The sequence below is a fragment of the Neopsephotus bourkii genome, unplaced genomic scaffold, assembly GCF_033783945.1.
Source record: "Neopsephotus bourkii isolate Nb327-2 ecotype Australia unplaced genomic scaffold, CSIRO-AGI_Nbou_v1 NB_1234, whole genome shotgun sequence".
NCBI lineage: Eukaryota > Metazoa > Chordata > Aves > Psittaciformes > Psittacidae > Neopsephotus > Neopsephotus bourkii.
The window spans coordinates 4,279,743-4,301,918 of NW_026901719.1; the positions used below are offsets into that span (position 1 = coordinate 4,279,743).

At 36.9% G+C, this 22,176-nt stretch overlaps 1 protein-coding gene across 8 annotated transcripts in view; it reads right to left on the reverse strand.

Moving 5' to 3' along the window:
- The window catches only part of SH3KBP1 (SH3 domain containing kinase binding protein 1), a 226,209-nt gene that overhangs the window by 98,268 nt on the left and 105,765 nt on the right, over positions 1 to 22,176 (reverse strand). For 7 of the 8 annotated variants that reach the window (XM_061364578.1, XM_061364576.1, XM_061364577.1 and 4 more), the window contains 2 exons: positions 14,437 to 14,543; positions 4,557 to 4,674 (listed from right to left, as the gene is read on the reverse strand). In XM_061364578.1, coding sequence (XP_061220562.1) covers positions 4,557 to 4,674; positions 14,437 to 14,543 — 225 coding nt within the window. Of the gene's footprint in view, positions 1 to 3,989; positions 4,108 to 4,556; positions 4,677 to 14,436; positions 14,544 to 22,176 lie in introns of those variants that run through there. The other variant, XM_061364583.1, reaches the window with a different exon arrangement.

A 22,176-nucleotide genomic window follows, 5' to 3' on the forward strand; every position in this document is an offset into this window, starting at 1 on the left:
TTTTTCTCTGATAACAACGTAACTCATGCTCTAACATTTATGATAACACAATTCAAGTGAAGGCAAAGGCATGAGCAGCTGAAGTGTTTTTTGTATTGGGTTTGGTTTTTTTCAAAACTTGAGGTACCCAGGCAAGCCCAAGAATATGCCAATATCAGCTTGTTGCCAATCTTACCTATGTATACCATAATAAAAATTAATGTCTTCAGTAAAATTTTATAACAGAATAGCCAGTACATATGAATTGTCCCAACACGGATATCACCCATTTTGGTACCAAATGTGCACCTTTTTCCCCTGCATAACATTCGGTTGGACTTTCAAAAAATAAAAAAATGAAAAATAAGAAAAACTACAATACATTCATTTGTGTATCGTAAAAAGCTGTTTCTTTGTTCTGGCAGCTGAATTAACAACCAAAGTTTTTCCTTGCCTTATTTTCTCGAATGAGAAAGTAAAGTCACAAATCCATCTTTCCACCCTTGTTTTTACAAAATACCGTTAAAAAATGCTTTATAACAGTCAAACACAATTAAGATACAGCTAAGAGAAAGGTATGTCAAGCTTCATGACATTAAGAAGAGCAAGACAGACATTAATGGACATCTGAAGTTTTAAGAACTCAAAATACAGGAGGTTGCCTGACTAAACCATTAGCTAATGAGTCTATTATCAGTTCTAACTCCAGTAGTCATGACTTCTCTGTGGCCATCACTAACAGGTTCTAAAAATAGCTGATACATACCATACGGCCTAGCTTTTCCTAAACAGACACATAAAAGAGCACCAAGCCATAAAAAGGTCACCCTTAAATGCCGTCATGACATTGCCACGAACATACTAAAATGCTTTTGAAATAATCTCCTTAATTGCCTGTGATTTCTCTCATATGGTTTATTTGACTACATGACAACTCTTTGCTTCTTGACAGGCTGTAATAACAGGATGTGGTATTCAAATACTCTTAAAACTAAAATATATCTGAGAAATCTAGAAAATAATCTTATAATTTATGCATCCATTCAATAGAGTAATAAAATTATAATGTACACTTCATTAACATGTTGTAACAGTAGGTCAAAGAAAAGCAATATTTTAATTTTAGAGGATGCTTTAAAGAACAAAGAACTGCTGTTTACACTAAGGGTATCTGATCCTGTCCATACTTACATTCTGAAATGTGCCTTTGAAGACAAAAAATTTGGCAGTCCCCTTACACTTGGGACAAATACATTAAAACAAACAAACAAAGTCCCAAACCCACAATCTTTTGATCTTCTAAAGGTCTCACTTTCCAATCTGTTGAGCACCCACCATCTGAGAAGCTCAGGTTCCCAACCCTTTAAAGTTAACGGCTGAGTAAAATCCCACTGTCAATATTCAGAAATACTTAGGCACCACCAAAACTAGCCCCAAACATTTTCAAGAAAGGGGTTTTTTGTTCTGAAGAAACTTCTGACATTACACTATGGCAGTGCAGGGCAACAAAACAACACCTTTGGGGCATTTACTCTGATCTGCCATGAAAGATACATGGACACAACAAGCCCAAACAAATCAGACAGCACCTTGCCCCCTTTTGGGCCTGTGTAGGCCATAACAGAACGACAGAAAAATATGCGTTTTTATTAATCTTATTCATGAAAAGTCAAAAGATACCATTTGTCTCTTCTGTAGTTCTTCCCCTTTGAGTTCAACAAAAATTACATTTGCCCCTCCAAAAAGACTCTCTTTAGAGAGGGTTGGTAAAATGTGATTGAAAGATTAATTTTAACTATGTTTAACCAAGGCATTAGATTTAACTATTAATGAAAAAATACTCTTGTGTTTGCTCAGTGCCGTTCTCCAAAGATCCCGTGCTACTTTCCCAAGTTGCACAGTAAACCTGCCAAGTATTACCTTATCCATTTCACAGGCTGGGCTGAAGAATTCAACGTTGCTGCTCATGATTGCAGAGCCATACTCCAACCCTCTCTAGGCCTCTCTAGAAGCTGTGTAGAACCTCAGTGACTGCCTAAGTTTCAATGTGCAGGTACAGCCCCTTGTACCTGAGTGCTGACTTAATAATCTAACATTTGTACGCCACATTTCTGCCTTACAAAAAAATCCTGTGATACAATAATATTCAAACAAAATTTCCAGAGAACCAAAAATGAGTTATTTCTGATACGAAGTGCTGTCATGTCTTGATATCCACAGAGGAAGGAGTTGATCTGGAGGCATTAATGTAAATACCCTGTTGAGATATTTCCCAGAGCATTTCAAGAGTAATGCTAGCCTGATGTCCAAATCTTCCAGGATTTACTTAATTGGGTTTTATTTTCTGTGTTTTAAGACAAAGCGCAGCTACTTGGAATAAGATTATCATTCCTAGTCAATTGTATAAACTTGCTGAAATTCTTGCAGTCTCTTTATTCTCAAATTCATATAATCAGTGTACCTGAACAGAGCCTTAGAAAGCCCCATGTGTTGGAGTAACACCTGTAATAGTTACATAAACCGTATAGAAAGAAGCATATTTCCCATAATTCTGCTAAGGGAATGAATTTCTTAAATTGATGTTTTTACTTGATGAAGAATAAAAATAAAGCATTAAACCCCACATGAGAATCTCAACATTCTTTGAATCTCTCTCTGTGAGGAGGCTTACAGTGTTCATATGTTTTATAGGTATTTTGATATTTAAAAAATAGCTTCTAATAACACATCATCTTGGCTAGCCACAAAGCACCTCCAAAGAGCTGAATTTCCTATGAGAAAAAAGAAAAACAATCTTTCTTCTATAGTTACCTTCAATTTAGTTAAAGAGACAAAACCAGTATCTGTGCTACTGATATTTTCTTAATAGAAGTTATCACAGCTTTGGGGTTCCACTGACAGTCAGAACCAGCACACAAAACTGAGTTTGAACTAAGCATGTGCCTTTATGGATGTCAACTAAACAAGGTAGTGCTTTGTGGCTGCTTTCACACACTCAATTATGTGGTTTAATTAAAAGATACTTTTAGGATGTTTATTATAAAGTAAATATTACCAAATTACCTAGGAAAGGAATATTCATTCATTCCTCCAATAAAATTGGGGTGCTCCATCCTGAACAGTATCACTTACCTTGTTCATTTATAAAGTACAAAACACTATAGAATCCAGAGCTGAATCTACATCTATATAATTAGTTCTTCCAAGATTCGCTGTGTTTATAATGAACAAAATACATGATGACATATACAGGTTATAGAAAGCAGTTTGCAATTTCACCCAAATGTGTAACATCACTTAACGCCCTTCCTTTTTCCCTATCATGCTAAAATTGTCAGCTTCCTTAAAAATATTTTCATACCAGTCTGAAGGGATGTCACCTCTAAATATCTTTAGCAGCACTGACCACAAGACTAGGTCACCAGTGCACTACACATGAATAGGTACTCCATTACTAAAACAGTATGAAAATTTTTCATTATTGCAGAAGTCAGGTTTTTTAGGATCTTATTTCTGTGGGATGGAATAAAGATGATAAATTTGCCTTAAATGGAGAAAAAGGAAGAAAAAGTATTATAACTTTCTACCTCTTACTGACAGAGTCAGCTATAAAGGCTTTGGTACATTTCAGCTGAAATAAGCTTACAAAGACCTCGGGAGTCCTTTCGCTTTTTCTTGTTCAGAGATTCAGAATATTACTACATAGCAATGAATAGCATTGTAGCTGTGCTACACAGCAGTGCTGAAAACAGGAAGACCTTGGCAGATATGGTGGAATTCGCCTGAAATATGGAAATACAACTGCCTTTTTTTTCTTTTCATTAAAGAAATGACCACAGACAAAGAAATAGAATATCTGCTTGAAGAATAGAAAAAACATAAAGACAAGTATCCAGTTCATATAAAAGCATACTTTTGGTTCAGGTTATTCTCCAAGGAAAGTTATAAATATGACAACCCACTACCATGCTTATACTATTGCAAACTTAGTTACCAAACATGCTTTTCACCTGCAGCAGTACTGGCCCACTGTAAGTGAGAGAACAAAGTCCATGTCCCAGTTCTGGCCTTTTTCCCTTTGGCTGCTGGGGCAGTGAGTGACGGAGGTAATAGTAACATGCTCAGCACCTGGAGGGAAAAAGTGCCGCATGTCCCACACCGATAATTATGAATCCTTAAATCTACTGGAGTCATTACAGAAGGCATGGCACTTTAATCCCTCATTTAAATAAGCACAGCCATTACGTAGATGTTTGGTTACTTTGCTCAATTTCCACATCCAAAGAAAAAAAATAATCTTGTAAATAATTTTGAAACACAAATCATCATTGCCTTCTCCCTTCTTGGTCTGCTGCAGCTTGGCAATTCTTAACACAGCTCACAGAGCACTGCCAATACTACAACGCAGGTAGCATTGCAAGTACGCACTTATCATCACCTGACACTTTCCCAGCAGAAATTAAGAACATGGCATTCAAAACCACTTTCAAGCAAGCGATAAGAATGTGCTACCCTATCAACACGTTAGGGGGTAAAGACACAGCCATACATACAGAACATCGATATTTTTTCCTTACTCGACTTTACTTGCTCTTCTATTCCAGCATCTTCAGAATCAGACAGCTCTTTTATGAAGTTGGAAGGAAACATTCCAGTCTTTCCATTGAGTATACCTTCCCACCATCCCTCTTCCACCTGCACCAAAACAAAACCAAAAAAACAAGGAGGTTAATATAACAAACAATTTACAGAATAGTGTGTATGATTTTCAGTAACAATGACAGTAACAATGACAGTAACAATTTTGAGTAATTTGTATTTATTTCAGGTATAAGGAGCACATGACATAAGCTCCAAGCCAGAAAATACCTCTCTCTTCTTTTTTTTTTTTTTTAATGTAAAATCAAGAAAGATGCATGCACCCATCTGTAAATGTCAGCAGTGCTGACAGGAGTAAGAAGCATGGAAGAGCATTAAATAAAAGGATTAAAAAAAGCAAAACACAAACAACTAGAGAGCACACAGTGTCTCTACATTGAATTTTTTATGGATATCTGTTTAATCACTAAATTTGCTGTGCACAATGTACTCTTACTCATCTTGATGCAATTTGCAGATGAGAGTTTAAATTCCTTAAGCAATCAATGGCAAAAGAGAGATGCCTGCAAATGGCTATTCAGAAAATCTAAACTAGGTATCTTAGTATATATCATGTGAATATTCTTGCCTTCCCCATCAAAATCAGAAACTCTCTATTTTGAAAATTAAGAATGTTGCTATATCATTAATGTGTCAATGTAAGTAATCTATGGAGAACAAAGAACAATGCTAATGCATATTTGACTCTAGCTTTACAAAATGCTACTGAAATACACAACAACGATACGGTCAGGAGGAGGAGAGACACTTCTTAGGCCAATCCCAAGAGAAAATACCACTTAAAATTTACAAATTCCATCCTGTATAATCCATTCAGGGTTGAATGGCGGTGTCAGGCAGTGAAATGACAGCCCTCAGAAATCAGATGCCTTTAGGTTATAATGGGACAGGAAGAAATTACTTATATGCATTAGCCAAACACACCCCTGACATATAAATAATTTTCATCTGTCAGTCACTATCAATTCACCAAAAAAAAAAATGACAGGGAAGGACAGTTTCAGTCTGTTGACACATCAATCACTCTCCAATAATGTTTGACCCTCCTCTTTTTGCCCCCACAAAAAAAGATGAAAATAATATTTGACTTTACAAATTGAGGGTATTCAAAAAAACAACCCCACATCTTAGATGATATTACAGAAAAGAATATTCCAACCTGTTTTGTATCACTTATCTGTGAACATCTCAACTCCTTAAAAAACAAATTTCTTAATACAAGCAAATATTTCCTCGAACTACAGAGGAATGGCTGGGTTTTGGGTTTTTTTTTCCAACTTAGGTACATGTACTATTTTACTATAAAGAAAACTGTGGTTACTTCAGGAGTGTTTCTTGTGCTTTTTCTCCATCTTCAACCATTTTAGCACATTTCTTGTCTTCCTGGTTTGATCTGCTTTTTTTGATTTGAAAGCAATTCAGACCAGCACAGCTACATCCATTTAATCTCAGTACCTGCCCATAACAAAATCACCCCCTTCTTTCTCCCTGCCAAATGCATCAGCAACATTAGTGAGCTCAGGAGCAACTCTGGGAAGAACAGCTATTTTCTTCTTTCTACTTCAGAGGACAGAACACATACAAATCACTCACTTCAGTAGACTGCAGGTTTTCCACATTATAATATCAAAGTCTCTAAAAGGCAATATTTGCTTTTCTTCTCTCCAGACAAAAGACATTTGGAAAACTGAAACTGCATGACACACAACACTTAGTAGACTCTACAAATTGTATCTCTAAATACCTATATATGCTATGGTGTTATATAGAAAATACACAACATAACGAAGAGTCTCCAAGCTATAACATATTTCCATTTTTCTAATGCAGTATACCCAGATGGCTCTATTGATTTGAACTAAATACTAACCATAACTGCATTAGCTGATTAACCAGAAGATTAATCACAGGGGAATTACACAGATCTCAAGACCCCTGGTTTTTGCAAGATGATATTACTTGACAGAAAGAAGGTGAACAATATAATCGGTTCCATCTTTCTCTCATGTAATTTTCTTCTGCTTACTTCTTCCAGGGTAACACTTCACAGTTTTCTTATGACATTAGCATTCTTTGTGTAGTATGTTTATGTACGGGTCTTTATGTACGTGTATAGAAATCCACATAGACAAAGGTAAATATAAATTGGATGTGAATATACTTCCATAATTCATTAGCTTATTATAAGTTTTCCAGCTGATACAAGAATGAATTCTCTGAAAACACAATGTCATATCCAGTAATTTTACAAATTTAGAAAAACCTAAAGGAAAACCTAGCTTTTTTCCACAAGAAAATGTGGAATTGTGTTAGCAAGACAGTAGAGGTTGAAGTCAAACTGGGCCTCCCACAGATCTATTAGGAAATTTTCATGAAAAGCATCAAAAGCTTTAAGTATTTTTAAGCACTATAGCTACATGCTACATACCTTTAAGCCTCAAAACACCAGCTAGAGATTAATCCATACACTAAAGATGACACTAAAATACCCTTGGGGCTTAGTTATCCCAAACTGTGGCAATCCATTACCATATGGTTTGAAATGTTGCAATAATTCCTAGCAAATAAAACCGCACAAAGGAAAACCCATTGTTCATGGGGGTAATCCATCTGGAGGTACAAGCACTCAATAGAATTTGCTACTATACTATTATAACAAAGTGCTTTCAGTGCTATACATCTAGGTCCTGATTCATGCCCAGAATTTATAGGCCAGACCAAACAATCTAAAAGGAGGTGAATTTCATTCAGTAGTCCATGTCCCTATGCCAGAAGAGAAGTTCTACTATTCATCGTACCCTACATATAAATTGTTAAGTTCAGCCTGAAAACAAAATACACTGTTTTTAGAAAATAATTGCTCCAATCTGGAAGAGGTTGCCCAGAGAGGGGGTAGTTGCCCCACCCCTCAACATATTCAAGGTCAGGTAGTAAGGGCCTCTGAGCAACCTGGGCTAGTTGAAGAAGTCCCTGCAAACTATTCTGTAATTCTGCCAAAAGTAAGTGGCCACAGCTAGAGGCATTTTCAAGATATGTTTTCAGTGTGTTATATCTGTTCACTGCCTTTCAGAGAGACATGGCACACTCTCATCTTGCCAGGCCCCTAGGCTGCCAATACTACTGTCACACCACATTTGAAGAGCAACAACACAGAGGAAAGTGACTGAAGATAATTTGTTGCTCCATTTCATGTATTTAGGGAGGTGACAACTCACGCACCCAACTGCAACTCAGTCAGTGCCATGCATGGGGCAGGGACAGATGCAATAAAAGACAGCTATATGTGGTCCGATGCCAGGATTTGATTGAACAAGATACAGATGACAGTATCACCAGAAAATGGTGCATCATTTCTAGAGAAATGCAACTCATTAAGAAGCCTTGCCTTTGGATTTACAGACAAATTTTATCTATACAATAATTATGCAACATTCAAGTATTCTTCCAATATCATTGGGCTTTGGGGTTTTTTTACATTTTCAATGAAGAAAAAATACTTGTATTTTGGTTTTCATTGAATTAACCAATAGAGCTTTTTATGCAAATGAGGGGTTAGCAACCATAAACCAAATGCAGATTAAAATAATGCAAAATGTATTTATATAATTTGTTAGGGAGTATTTAATGAAATTGGTAGATCCCTGCACACAATGACAACCCAGACTAGAAAGACACTAAGAAGTTGTAATAGTAAATTTTACTTACAAATAATCATATAAGTAAGAAAGGATAATGAAGTGCTCAAAATAGATACAGTGAAAGTGGACACGCAGGACAATAACACATGGAATTATATGTGTGAGACATTCAGACACATGAAATTCTCAAGAGGGTATAGAGATGCTATGACATTGAGCTGCTTAGAAATCAACAAAAATGTATTGAATTCAGACTATTTCCATGTTTAAAGAACAACTAAAAAGAAAAAAAAAAGAAAGAAACAAAGAAAAAGGAAAGTAATATGACAGTAGTTTAAGCATTCAGGAAAACAACATAGTTCTCCTTTAGACCAGGAATGCAGTTTTATTCTGTAACTGTAAAGGAACCAAAGAAAACATTATCACTTTAGTAGGCCACTAGGTATACAAGATTAAGATTTTCTAAAAGTGAGGAAATGTTACTTTTTATGTTATTTAGATTTTCTCTTCATGGCCAATAAATACAATTTGCAACATCCCCCTTTAAATAAAAAAAATGTCAGAAAGAGCATCAGACTGACCTGGAGTGCAAAAAATGTTGTTGATATAAGCCTAGAAACCCCTTCCCTTGAGCGACCTGCATGGTCACCCCTGTACCTTCAGGATGGGATACCCAAAAAGAGCAGAAATTGCTGAGGCCAGCTACCAGCAGTTGCTTGCCAGAATATTTAGGTCTGCCACAGCTTCTTGCTTACACCTTGATATATCATTAATAGGCCAAAATTGTTATATGATAAAAATCTGCGGCCATTTGCAATCACTGGCATTAACTTAAACTGGCCTTTAGTTTCCAATAAACTCCTGCATCTGCCTGTTTCACAAGATTTTCTACAACCTGTAGCTTTGCCTATTAGGCTGGTAGACTACTTGCAGCTCACAAAGGGAAGCTTTGAATCAGGAAAGTTTCAGGTAGAATAAAGTCTCCCTGGATCACAACACAGTCTTTCTGGGCTGTTAAAACTAAAACACAGTCCCAGGAATAAAAGCAATGCCACAGGCAGGCAACAGGAAGGAGAGAAGACCAAGGTCAAGCTTAGAGAGAACTACAGCCCACAAAGCAAAGGAAAAAAATATTTTATAAATTTTAATGGAAGATCTTGAGCCTGAAGTATAAAAGCAATTGTATGTTGAAATTAAATTAAAAACATACATTTCCAAGAGGTAAAATAAACACATTACTGCCAATGGGAAAAGAAATTTTGGAAACAAGACCACAGAAAATGGTGCCTACAGTGCCACTTGACGGCTTGTTCTGGGAGTGCATTCTGAGAGAGCCATACCCATGAGATGTCAACCAGCTCTTGGGCTTCTGCTGCAGCACATCTGGAAGCTGTTTGATAACTCTGGTGCAGAAGGGAAGAAAAAACTGCACAAGCACCTTGTACTAAGGTATCTTTTCAGCTTCAGAGGTCTTTATTTTACACTGTCAAAATGTGCTTTGGGTTTTCTTTTTGTTTGTTTTTTAGTTTTTTTTGTGGTTTGTGTTTTTGTTGAGTTTTTAAAACATAATTTTCTATGTAAGAAACTGAGAAACAGAGAAGGCAATCACAAAGAACTAGAATGACTCTATAAAGAGTTCAAAGGTATTTATACCCTTATTTCCACAAAAAAGTGCCTCATATCACATGAACTATTCAAGCAATAGTCTTAGAAGTCCTTGTGAACCACCTGTTGGAAGAGGAGCAGGAAAAACACCCCAGCTTTTCACAGAAAAGTAACTGGGAGACATGGAACCGCAGTATCCATTCCCAGATGTTTTCTTGAGTGTTGTATGGTTCTGTACTTGTGGCACAGATCATCCCCTTTCCACTATCAAATACTCCCCTTTCAAGTCTACAGCTGTCAAAATTAAGTTACTGTAAGGGAAGTCCAGTTCAATCCCCAGTGCTTATCCTGTTCTTGGAAATGGGTTGAACCACTTTATCTCATAACAACGTCACCCCACCAACCTTGCCCAGAAGGAGCAGCAGATTTGTAAAAGCACAGACTGAATTTGTATAATTTCAAATGAGTTACCTACAGTATTTGATCACATAATATATGGCCTATCAAGTAAAAGCCAAACAATAAGCTCAGTGGTACTATAGCAAGTCTCAAACTTAGTTGCGAGCTTAAATCCCTGCACCTCACATTGCCAAAAAGCTGACTTCTCAGCAGGAGGATGTAACAAGCTACACAGCAGCATGACAATAGAGTAATCCTCAATGAAAGGAGGCACGGAACTGTCAAATGGCATGGCAAGTGTCCTTACTCTGATGCTATAGGTTAATTATCTTGCATCCCGTGAAAGTCTAAAGATGAAACATAATTGGAATTCAGATATCTGCATTTAATAAGACGATTAGTTACAGCTGTATTTTGGGACAACTGTAATTAGAGTTACAGCTAATGAACTTGGAAGATGACAAGCAAAAATCTATCAATCACACATTAAACGTGAGCGTAAACAATGATGAAAATGCTTCTCTTGTTAGTTTCAAATGTACTTTTAATTTAAGTATGCTAATTGATGTCTCATGGGTATCAGTGTCTGTGTAGTTACGGAAACCTGTAGTTTAACAACAAGCATTTTATCTATTGAGATGAATGCTTGATCTTATTATAATTAATTTCTAACTATTTAGAAGGAATGGGAAGGAACTGTGAATTCTGAACATACACAGTCTCCAAGGATATCTATGTGGTGACAAGCCTAGCATCTCAGAACTCACACTTGCTGTAGCAGGTGTTTCAGTCCACTCACTGTACAGCTCCAAACCACTTCTACCACAACAGGAATTCCCAATAGTATCTACCATTACCACAGACACATAAATCCTTTCAAAAGTATCTTATCCAACCTGTTGGCATCAGGAAGAAGGACGTGGGGCTACTACACCTCAGAGGTTGGTTAGCACCCTAAAAGCAGAGGTGGGAGAAGGGAAGACATCCTCATCCTCAGCATGTCACCATCTGGTATCAGTGTAACCCGTTTTCACTGGGGATCTGGGGAAACATACTTGGGCACTGATGGAGGCAGCCGGAAAGACTTCACTTCCCTTATGCTAACCCTTTGCTGGAGGCAGTGAACTTCCAGAGGCTCAAGGAGGAACAGAACCCATCTCTTTAAGGACGAAGCCAAATTAGCACAGTACATCAGGAACTTGCTTTTCTTTGCAACAAGAGAAGTTTAATGAGTTGTCATCAGTAAGTGATATTTTTGCCACATTTTTTGGTAAATATACACACAAAGCTATATAGGCAGTATTTTGATCTAAACGATATCCATTTTAGTTTGCTGTAAGTTATTAGAAATCAATTTATTTTCAACTAAACAGAAATCCACAGATATTTGAAAATATTAATCTAAGTCAATTTCAAACAAATTAATTCAGCTGATGCAATTTTTTTTTAGGAGGATACAATTAAAGTATTGCCTGTGGGAATCTGAGACCTTCTACTCATTAATAAAAAGATGGGGTAAGAGAAAGAAACAACTGGAAATGGAAAGTGAGTGACTATTAAAGTTCTAATTATCCACTGAACCACTGTAAATAATGCTGAAGATGCTATCACCGAGTAATGATAAACAAAGCGGATATTTTGCAAGAACTCTCCCGAACTGTTGCCTATGTGGCACGGGTTTTTTTCCTGTTGTTTCAGGTATTTTCGTACAATAACACATTACGATTCTGGCCCTTGCAAAGAAATCTCTATTTTCACAACTGAGGAAGACAGATCTTTTAAATAATAAGGCACTTGCATCAAACATTTATCATTTGAAATAAAGAGCATCATATAATGACATAAACACCGTGAATCCTATTTCAATGTAATGACTCTCTGTGTGATATCACCTACAAGCACAAATCAGTACACTAGCTGGTGCAGCTTTCTACATCAAATAAAGTTCCTGCTTCAAAAGAAAATTTCTGCCTAGTTTTTCAAGGAATTAACACTATTATGGTAAGGGCAGAAGAGGAAGCAGCAACAAGTATTCAAAATCAACTGCTAGCTATCAACCATGATGGAAAATAAAGTTCACACAAAATCAATTCCTGAGTTGCTGATCATTTTTTCTCTTTTCACCTTCTTTCACCAGCTGATCCAGTTCCACCCAGAACAGCCAGACAATGTCCTGGATTGCATAAATGTACCAGATGGCGCCTGAGACAGAGCTTACGTTTCAGTAGGTGACAGAACAGGGTACTTCATAAGGTCAAAATGGACATAGCCTCACCTGTGTCAGCTATTCTTCAGCATTTAATTATGGCCAGCAGCTCAAGCTAGCTATGAGCAATCCCCTTCAATAGTATAATAAAACTAATTTCAGTGTAATATCTTTTAGGACTGCCAATCAAAAAAAAAAAACAGCCCTAGACTATTTATTTTCTTAAACCTTAGAATCAGCAAGTTGTCAGTGCTTTCTTCAGCAGTATTAACTCAAGGTACAATTATGAGTTTAAGACTATGAAGTCTGTAATCGGCAATCCAAGTATGTTTCAAAAAGACATACCCTTAACTATAAGCACACAAATGCAAGTACAGGAATATTTCATAGTTTTTCTACAGCTTTCAATTTTAACACCAACATTTTTAGTCTCATTGGGATTTAAATAAATCTGTTATTTATAATTAAGTTGTTTATATTTATAAGATGACAAGAGATGTATTTCATAAGAGAAGTCTAGAGTCCCATCTAAATTATTTAATCATACAACTCACTTGGCAGAGCTAATTCATTGGCTGGCTACTAGGAAGGGATTTTATTCCATCACTTTACTCTTGAGAGACACACACTTAAAAGTTTAAAGTAGGCCAGCTGATGGAAGATATTTGTGTGGCCACCTAAGTTCAAATGTACTTCAAATTGTGCAATGAAACCAGCTCATGCTGCCATTAAACTTGTTATAATATTGGGTTTACATTGTCTTTTAAATATGTTCTTATATATCTTACAGCTTTGACATTGCCCATTACAATTCTGCTCACAGAGAGAATAAGGCTAGTTAAGTATCATGTCTGATTCCAGGAAGAATGATGTGCAAAGCTTGTATGTACAGCTAGCTTAAATGAAAACCAGTGATTACTAAGCTTCTTACATTCAGATCTGAGAATTAAATCTCTCATAAGAAAATGCTGGATGTCATATAGATTGCAGCAGAATTTATATTCTTTTAAAACTGATTTCTTAAGTGACAGATACAGGAAAAAGAAAACTAATCATATATCCTTGACACAAAAATAAATGTTGACTTATTAGCTGCTGAGTCACAGGAAATAAAAGCCCTACAAATAAATGATACAAGCTGAAACACACCTTTTATTGGCTGCTTATGCAGACTAAAGGCTTAGATCTTTTTAAATCTACATAAATAAAGACTAAATGAGTTTGAATGCATTATACTTAAAGGATTCATGTTAACATTCTGACTTTTGGTCCTTATGGTATTAAGCTAAAGAAGGTATTTCTAAAATCTCTAATGGAACAAAACTAAGGTATTGGGAGCAAACACCATTCCTTGATCATACAACCAGGATGAGGAGGCTGAGTTTTTTTATTTGTTTGGGGTTTTTTCACTGCTTTCCTTGTTGGTTAGTTTGGTCTTTGGTTTGGTTTTGTTTTTTTTACTGATTAGACTAAAATGAAATAGGTTAAATTTGCAGACATAGATGACAAAAGGTGCTGAACATTAAGTTAATGGCTGAACTTCAGAGGTGTTCAAGTAAATTTCTTAAATGTGTTTAACTCCGTAAAGATAATTCTTTCCTGTGGCTGTTCTACTAAAATTTGGAAAAGCTTTTTCTGCTGTAACCTTGGTTCTTTGGAGATACAACCTCAACAGCCCTTTAGCACGAACTTCAAGCTTTTCCCTGAACAGAGCTCAGAAGTATCAACTGATCAAGTAAAACCTACAGGGAAAAAAAACCCTCATGAAATCCATACAAACAATCACATGCCCTCAACCCCAACAATAACCCAAACCAGACACATCCGTACAGTAGAGAAGAAAAATGTCTGGTTTAAATTATGTCTTAAAACACACTGTATCTAAGAGCTTAACATGCATAAGATATGTTAGAACTGCATGTGTGCATATTCTACTAAAGATCTGCTCACCTCTCCCACAACTTCAATGATGTCACCAACTTTTAATTCCAGTTCATCTTCATTTTGAGGCATGTAACTGAAAGCCACCTGACATCTTCTTCTTCTGTTTCTCTCTCCTGATGGAAATAAAGAAAACAGGGATATTGTAAAATGAAAACAAAATTCCATGCCAAACACAAACCAGGAGAAACAATTAAAGACTATTCTTTAAGCACTGTTAAAATAACTGGAATGTTTGCAATGACTAGTATATCTGATTAGAATTAATTTACAGAGCGTGGAGAAAAGATTTCTGGTGCATATTATTTCTTTCAATTATTTTTATAATTCAGTGAAATTAATAAATGACAAGAAATTGTGGGGATTTTTTCCTTTCTGTAATACTACTCAGGAGCCAAAATTTAACTAATAGATTGTGCTTCCGAGTGACAGGATGAGTAAACTTTACCCAGAGGATCTTTCCAAATGTATCTGCTACAAGTTCTCTTCTATGCTAATGCTCCATATACATGGTATAGGCAAATCCTGACAATGAAGGGATGGGAAAGGGATCCAAAAGGGATCCAAAACCTTGTGGATTTTGCTCATATGGAAATAACTCTCAACTGACTACTTTATCTTGTATCTTTTACTTTATAATTCATTCACAGGTGTACAAATAACACCTTTTCTTTCAATATATATTCTTTAACTTATACATATATACACACACACAGTTATATATAGCTGTATATGTATACACACATATTTGTAAGGTGCGTATTTATGCACTAATATCAGATTAAAGAAAACCCATTCCAAAGGACCCCCAATGCTAGGTACGTCATTGGGTGAGTGTGGTTAAGACAGGCTAATTTTGATAATCAAGCAGGTACTGGAAATTATGTTACCAGCCATCTTTTTTTTAGTTTGTCCAGGATGGACATGACGTTGGATGCATGACTGGAGAGAGGCTTGAATTCATAGCTCTGAATAAAAGTAAACCCTCTTACTTGACCCTTCTGATATCACAGTTTTAAGACAGACAGGTAAATGAAAAGATTCAGTTCCAGAACCGTTTGCCACATCTGCTGGCTTACTTATATATGATTTGTAGCAGAGCGGATGAGAGAACTTCTCTAAATTAAGTTGCCAAGGCTTGCTGCTGAGCCTCTATTAGCTGAAGGACAGCTTACTGACATGAAACATTATCATGTTGGAACGTATTGGAGAAGAAAGTAGGAAAATAGAAATAATTCAAAACAGGATTCACTGATACTTCCTCTTCTCTAGAAGATGTGCAAGGTATAGACCATACTGTTCTGTATATTTACAAACAGGTATCCCCACATATACACACACTCTACAGAAATAACTACTTTCTCTTATGCTATTTCTCTTAACTGCTAACCATGCTCAATACACACCCAAATCGGTTGTATAAACTCTGTCCAAGAATGGCGTTAATCTGACATTAAATCACAGAAATGTGTTTTAGAGTCAGTCTATTACTTTCCCTACAATGTTTCTTGATAATCCTTCTCTGGGTTGAACAGGAATAAAATATTACAGAACTTCCTTTTAACCTATTCTATTAATTGAAACTACAGAAAGTAGAAGCCACTGAATTTGGTTTTCTGACAGTATTTTTCACATCCACTGCAATCCTGCATAAGTGGCAGCTTACTGAATCCTAAAATTTGTACCTTAATGCCATATAACCAAAGTCGCTCAAATTGGTTCATTTTTCCCCACCTACAAATGACTCTTCGTTGTTCAGCATCTAAATTAAAATGGTCTTAAACTGACAACTTTATACAGCTGTATTCAAAATAACTTTAATGTAACAAATACCTTCCTTATTGGGTGCTTCTTTCATTGTGCAAAAGAGGCTGGCTATTCTACCTATAGATAACATCCCCAGTATGATTTCTAACATCAAGTAGCAACCTATGTGCTGATGTTGCCTGATGTGACACATGTCAGTTGCCACCCCATTTAATAATCAATGTTCTGTGACTCTTGGAGAATATTTTTGAGATTGCTAAAAGTAAATACAAGTCTGAATGTTAGTAACAGAACTATATGAATCCTTCCCCCTCCCACCCCAGAAAGTTTATTACTGTACAGAAAATTTAGTGAAAGTCTGCATTTATCTCCATTAGTCTCACGGCTGTCTCACTGATCTCCCTCTCCTCCTGATGCTTACAAATGTAAACAACAGGCTTTGCTAATCCAACTCCTTTTGGTGTTTATCCTAGGATTCACCTATCTAATTGTAGGAATCCCTGAATCAGATGTCTAAATCTGAGCCTATCACTCAGGAGTGAAGAGAACCTAATACATCCTGAGGGTATTTACTGTCACTGTAAAATAGACAACTAATATACATCAAATGAATGACTGGAGGTGCCTTTTTCTACTGGTGGAGCTAGATCAGACCTCAGCATCTAACTTTAAAAGGTCTAAAGTTAGGTCAAATGGGAAAAGGAATGAACATATATTCAGAAACTAGGAACAAACAAACAAATCTTTGAGGGTATAAATCTAATTTGTTTCAAAGTGATGTCTGATCAGATTCTAAAAATGGTGTGGCTCCCTGTGACAGCAGGAGACCCTAGAAGAGCTTCCTCCAGCTGTACACATGCAAGAGAGAGCATGATTTCCAGACACTTAAATACCCTTCTGGCATTAGCAGTGAAGAAAAAAGAAATAGGTAACGACAACGCACTGGCATATAATACTTACTTTTGTAAGGGTCACCAAAAGCTGAGGCAACATTACACAGGAGGTCACACTGGTACTTACATGCTGCTGTCAGACCCAGGAAAGGTCACAAACTGACAACACAGGATTAGATGAAAAGCGTGGCAGCAGCAGAACAGATAGGAAGCAAACTATTTCAAAATGAACTGGAATTTTCCAAGCCAAACTATTTTTTTTAAACTTGAAACCTCCCTCATGAAACAGATGTTTGTACAAATGAGTGTCTGAATGGATTATATGGTGGTTTTTATAGAGCCTACTTTTCACTGATGCCAATGTCTATACAGCCTGTCCTGTCACTGAAAACCACATTGTTAACTTCACTAACAAAATGTCCATCAACTTTACATACTAATCCACTTTTTCTTTCCCCATCACAAGACAACAGTACAGCAACCTGCTTCATAACACAGCACAAGTATTTTAGAGAGTCAAAAAAACTACATTCAATAAAAAGTTCAGAGACAGACCCGTGGAGCAAATGTCTGTTTCTCTTCCTTCTGACAATAAGTAGATCTAAATGGCTGACGATCTCTTCAAAACTAGGCCTCGTAGTTTTGTACTTGGATCCGGTTTGTATCATACATATCATTTATATCTGCATGAATATCACTGTGGTAAAGACATTTCTCCCACACGTAAAAAATTTCAAATGCACTAAAGCACATAACTCCTGCAGACCCATGGACTTCCCTCTAGTGCAGACTTGCTGAGCAGGCTCAGGTGAACCATGGAAGGAGACTGAGATCCACTGAGCACCATTCAAGTAGATGCAAAGTGACTGAACTCAGTAAAACCATGGCGCAAAGAAGCCCCTTTCAGGCAAGTCTATTAGGAAGAAAATTACAAGTTGGAGGAAAAGTTTCCTGTCTTCTTTTTACAGACTTTCCTGCACACGGCATCATCTGCCTTCAGTCTCAGTTGCACTTCCCATCCTTCCAGCTCTCAAAGCTGTATCTGTAGCTAGGGGAGAACTGGTTCAGTGCAAAGTGTCTCCTGGTTAGACAAGCTGGGCTGTGATATGACTCAGCTAGAAACCAGTTCTAAATTTATGTGCCAAACGACAAAAGGCAACTATTGTTCAACTAAGAGCTGACGTATATGCTTTTAGGTTGCACGCTACTGATTTTAACGGTACTGATGAAGTTCTGGTACAGCTGTTTTGGACTGCCAACCTAGATGGTTATTGTACCATCTTTTATTATAAATCATTGAATTGTCTGTATTAAAATGCAAAAGCTTGAGCTACAAGCTTACTTCTGAGAAAAATTCTTAAAGCCACTACCCTGTAAAAATGCTTTTGAGAAACAGAAGTCACCTAATTAAGAACAAACAGCATTAAAATTTTATCTTTTTAAATGGCTTTTTTAAAAGTATAATGAAGATAGTGTTAAGACTTCAGATAAAGTCTTAGTTGTACTTAATTCTAATGTAGGTTCTGTCACTACCTTCTATAACACAAGGACTCCACCATTTTATATCCACCCACTAGGAGAAATACAATTCTGATTTTAAAAAGCACCAGAAGGGTCAGCTTCCAATTTCCTTCTTTTCCTGGGGGATTTTGGAAATATTTGTCTGACTTGGGATATGACATGGCAATACCAACTGTCTCATCACTGACATACTGTTGAAAGAGTGAATGATTTCAGATGGGTGACAAAAAAAACCACAACTAAACCTGCTGAGGTCTGTTTATTCCCTCTCTAGCAGAAAACAGAAGTAAGCTGGGTGCAAATATTTTAAGGGGGTGGGGGGAGGAGAGAGGAAGAAGGAAGGGGGCACGACACACACTGTTTGGTTTCGGTTTTTTGTGGTAATTAGGGGTTTTAGGGGGGATTTGGGTTTTTTTTTGTTTGTTTTGGTGGGGGTTTTTTAAATCTGTGACATTAAAATACCAAAGAGAACAAAACTGCAAGGAGGATTGAGGGGAGACAGAATATCTGAGGTGCTTCCAATACACCACCAAACTGGTTATAGAAAGCTGCTGCATTTTCTCACAAGCAGATGAACTGGGAAGTGTCCTGATTTGACATGTGCAGCTGAATCACGGAGATTGCAGGACTCCATTGAGCACAACTAAGCCAAAATGCAATATACCATTGCTGCTAGTAACATATTACTCCAAGTGTGTTAATGTCCTAGTGTTACCAAGGAGTAGGTTTTCTTCTGCTAGACCCCACAGAAACACTTCCAGGTATTAGCCATCTGGCTGCTGCTTTGAATGTTATGACCAAGGTTTGCCTGTGAGTAACCTGAAAGCCTGGAAGATACATTTTTGTTACACTCTTACATCATAACATATGCACCATCAGAGTATCAGCAAACCTCATATTGTTCAATGAATTCATTCTTTTCTTAAAAACATGCAGCAATATTCAGGCCTTTTAGCGTGTATGAGTCTTTTGCATAACAGGAGTAATTACTGGAAGCAACTTACAGCAAGAATGTAGTCCAGCGGTCATAAGCTTTTAGAAGAAAGCCATTAACTGACTAAGAAGTGGAGCTCTCCTGTATGCTCCAACAGGAGACAGGCTTGTGCATTTGACAGACACAACTGAAGTACTAGTGAAGCCCAGATCATTATTTATGTCTAACCCAACAAAGAAGGAAATACTAGAAAAGTAACTGGAAGCAAACTCAAAAGACACTTGCACAGTTTAACCATACACCAGCAGTTTCTTTTTTTTTTCTAAGTCTGATGGTTTTAGAATGCAATGAAAGGAGTAGAAACTTCTGCAAGTGCAACATCAAGAATGTAGTGGAATCATCACCAGCAAATTAGACAAAGCATGTCCAAACTCCAACAGCAACACTTGGCCTTGCCATACGTTTTATATCTTTCAGTGGCAAAGTGTAAAACACACTATTAAACTACACATTAACTCAACCACATGCAGAACTGAAAATGTGTATGTTCATCAAAGCTACCAGTTCTAGTACCTGTATCTTTTAAACTTCGTAGTATGAATTATTACTTTGGGTTAGTGTTACAGGTGAAACGCTATCACAAGACATAAATTGGAACTTGGTGACATGGTTTCAAACATGCTTTTTAGACTGCATTTTAAAAGCAGTTACACAGTCTTAGTAAGGACTGAACAAGCTCATTCAGCTTTGCACCTGCTTCCAGAGATGCAAAAATATTCCTCAGCATCAAGTGGTGCCTTTACCCCAGTTTTGGCCAAATGACCCATTGTCTAGCCTGTTCTCAACAATAACAGTTTGCTGCTCTCATCTAGTGATTTTCACAAACAGCACATTCCAAAAAGCAGCAAATGCTTCTGTCCTCACTCTAGTTCTGAGCAAGCCAAGGCATATTTCAACAGGGTGGTTTGCTCCAGTCATCTATAACTTCAGGACATAATTAATTGCCATATGCACTAGGTTCCACTGCCTGGCACTGGAGTTCCCCACTCTCCCTCATGCAATTAGCACTTGTGCCATGAGGGCGGCCTATTACCCAACACAAGATCTTGCACTTGCCTGTCTTTGATTTCTTTTCTCAGATGATGATTGGCAAAGATACATTACAAAAAGAGCCTGTTACACTGGCTAGCACACAATTCATCCAAAATGACTGTAACAAGGAGCTTTAAGAAATACTGCAGGCAACAGATAGATGTAGCGATAAATTAGCTTTTCTAAAGAACAAGGATAAACAAACTTGTAATATTTTTTCTTGGATGGCAGATGAAGTTTCAAAATGCAAGAACAAAACCATAACAAGATTTGTGAATGTCCCATAAAAGGCCTTTTCTCCTATTTGCATTGCATACATCTCATGTTGTCATCGAATAATCCCTTAGCTAACCTTTGAGACTGCGTTTGACTATTTTGCTCCTTGCTGGCTTTTTGCGTTGCTCTCTAGAGAAAGCATTTCAATAAACCAAAAGTAAACATGAATTGCTGTTGCATCTTTCCCACTTCTCTTATGTTCTATCACATAATTCACATCCCTTAAATTGCCTATGCACGGTAGCACTTCACAACATACAGTAAATGAAAGCAAATAGCTCAAATTTGTGGGACCACTGTGCACATTCAGCTTACTTTGTTTCCTCCTTTCTAAAAAGGATCCACATGGATTCCCACAGAGTAATCCCTAAAAGTATTACCTTCGTAATACCAGATTGCTGTCTTGAAGCTGACTTCTGTCCATCTTAACTCAAAAAAATAAAAAAAACAGAACATCTTTAAAATGTATGTCTTTTTCTTAAAGCCCACCAACAACTGAGCTACTTCCATTTTTAGATACCAGAGCATCAGTGCTTTTTGACAGGTTCTCAATCTCTGTAATGACATTGCAGGTCTCACCCTGACCTCCAGAGATCAGTTTCAAGTAATTCTCTCTCCTCAGGAAACAAACAAACAAACCAACCAACCAAAACAAAACAAAACAAATCCGAAAACATTGTCAAGATTTTATTTTCACTCCAACAGGTAACAACATACATTAAACAAATGCCTCAAGAAATCTTGGAAAGATGTAAAAATACAACAACCTATTTTCTGGTTGCTGCACTCATGAGAGCTATTATACAAAGAACACATGCAATAAATCAACAACACTTAACAAAAATCAAAACTTTCATACTGAGCTCTTAGGACATCAGTTGGATTTAACCTACAATCTTGTTTTCCTCTAGAATATCTATACAATTTAAATATTATTTGAAGCCACAGGCAACTAAGATAAATAAAAAATACTAACACATACACAGACAGAGTAGACACTCCACTTTCCTGTTTCGCATTGTTCCTAAAACTTGGAATCTATGTTAAATTTGCCTTGGAACACAAGCTTAGTCACATCCTAAATTCTATGAAACTATCATGTGAAGCTAGGAGATGCCCTGGTAAACAGAAAATTCCTCACCCAGTCTGGTGTGATGGGTCTGATTCTGCAACACTTACACAAAGATGGATAGTCACTTGGGCAGAAACACTCAGACATGTGTCTCCCATGGCAATTAAGCCATGACATTTTTAAACCCTTGCAGA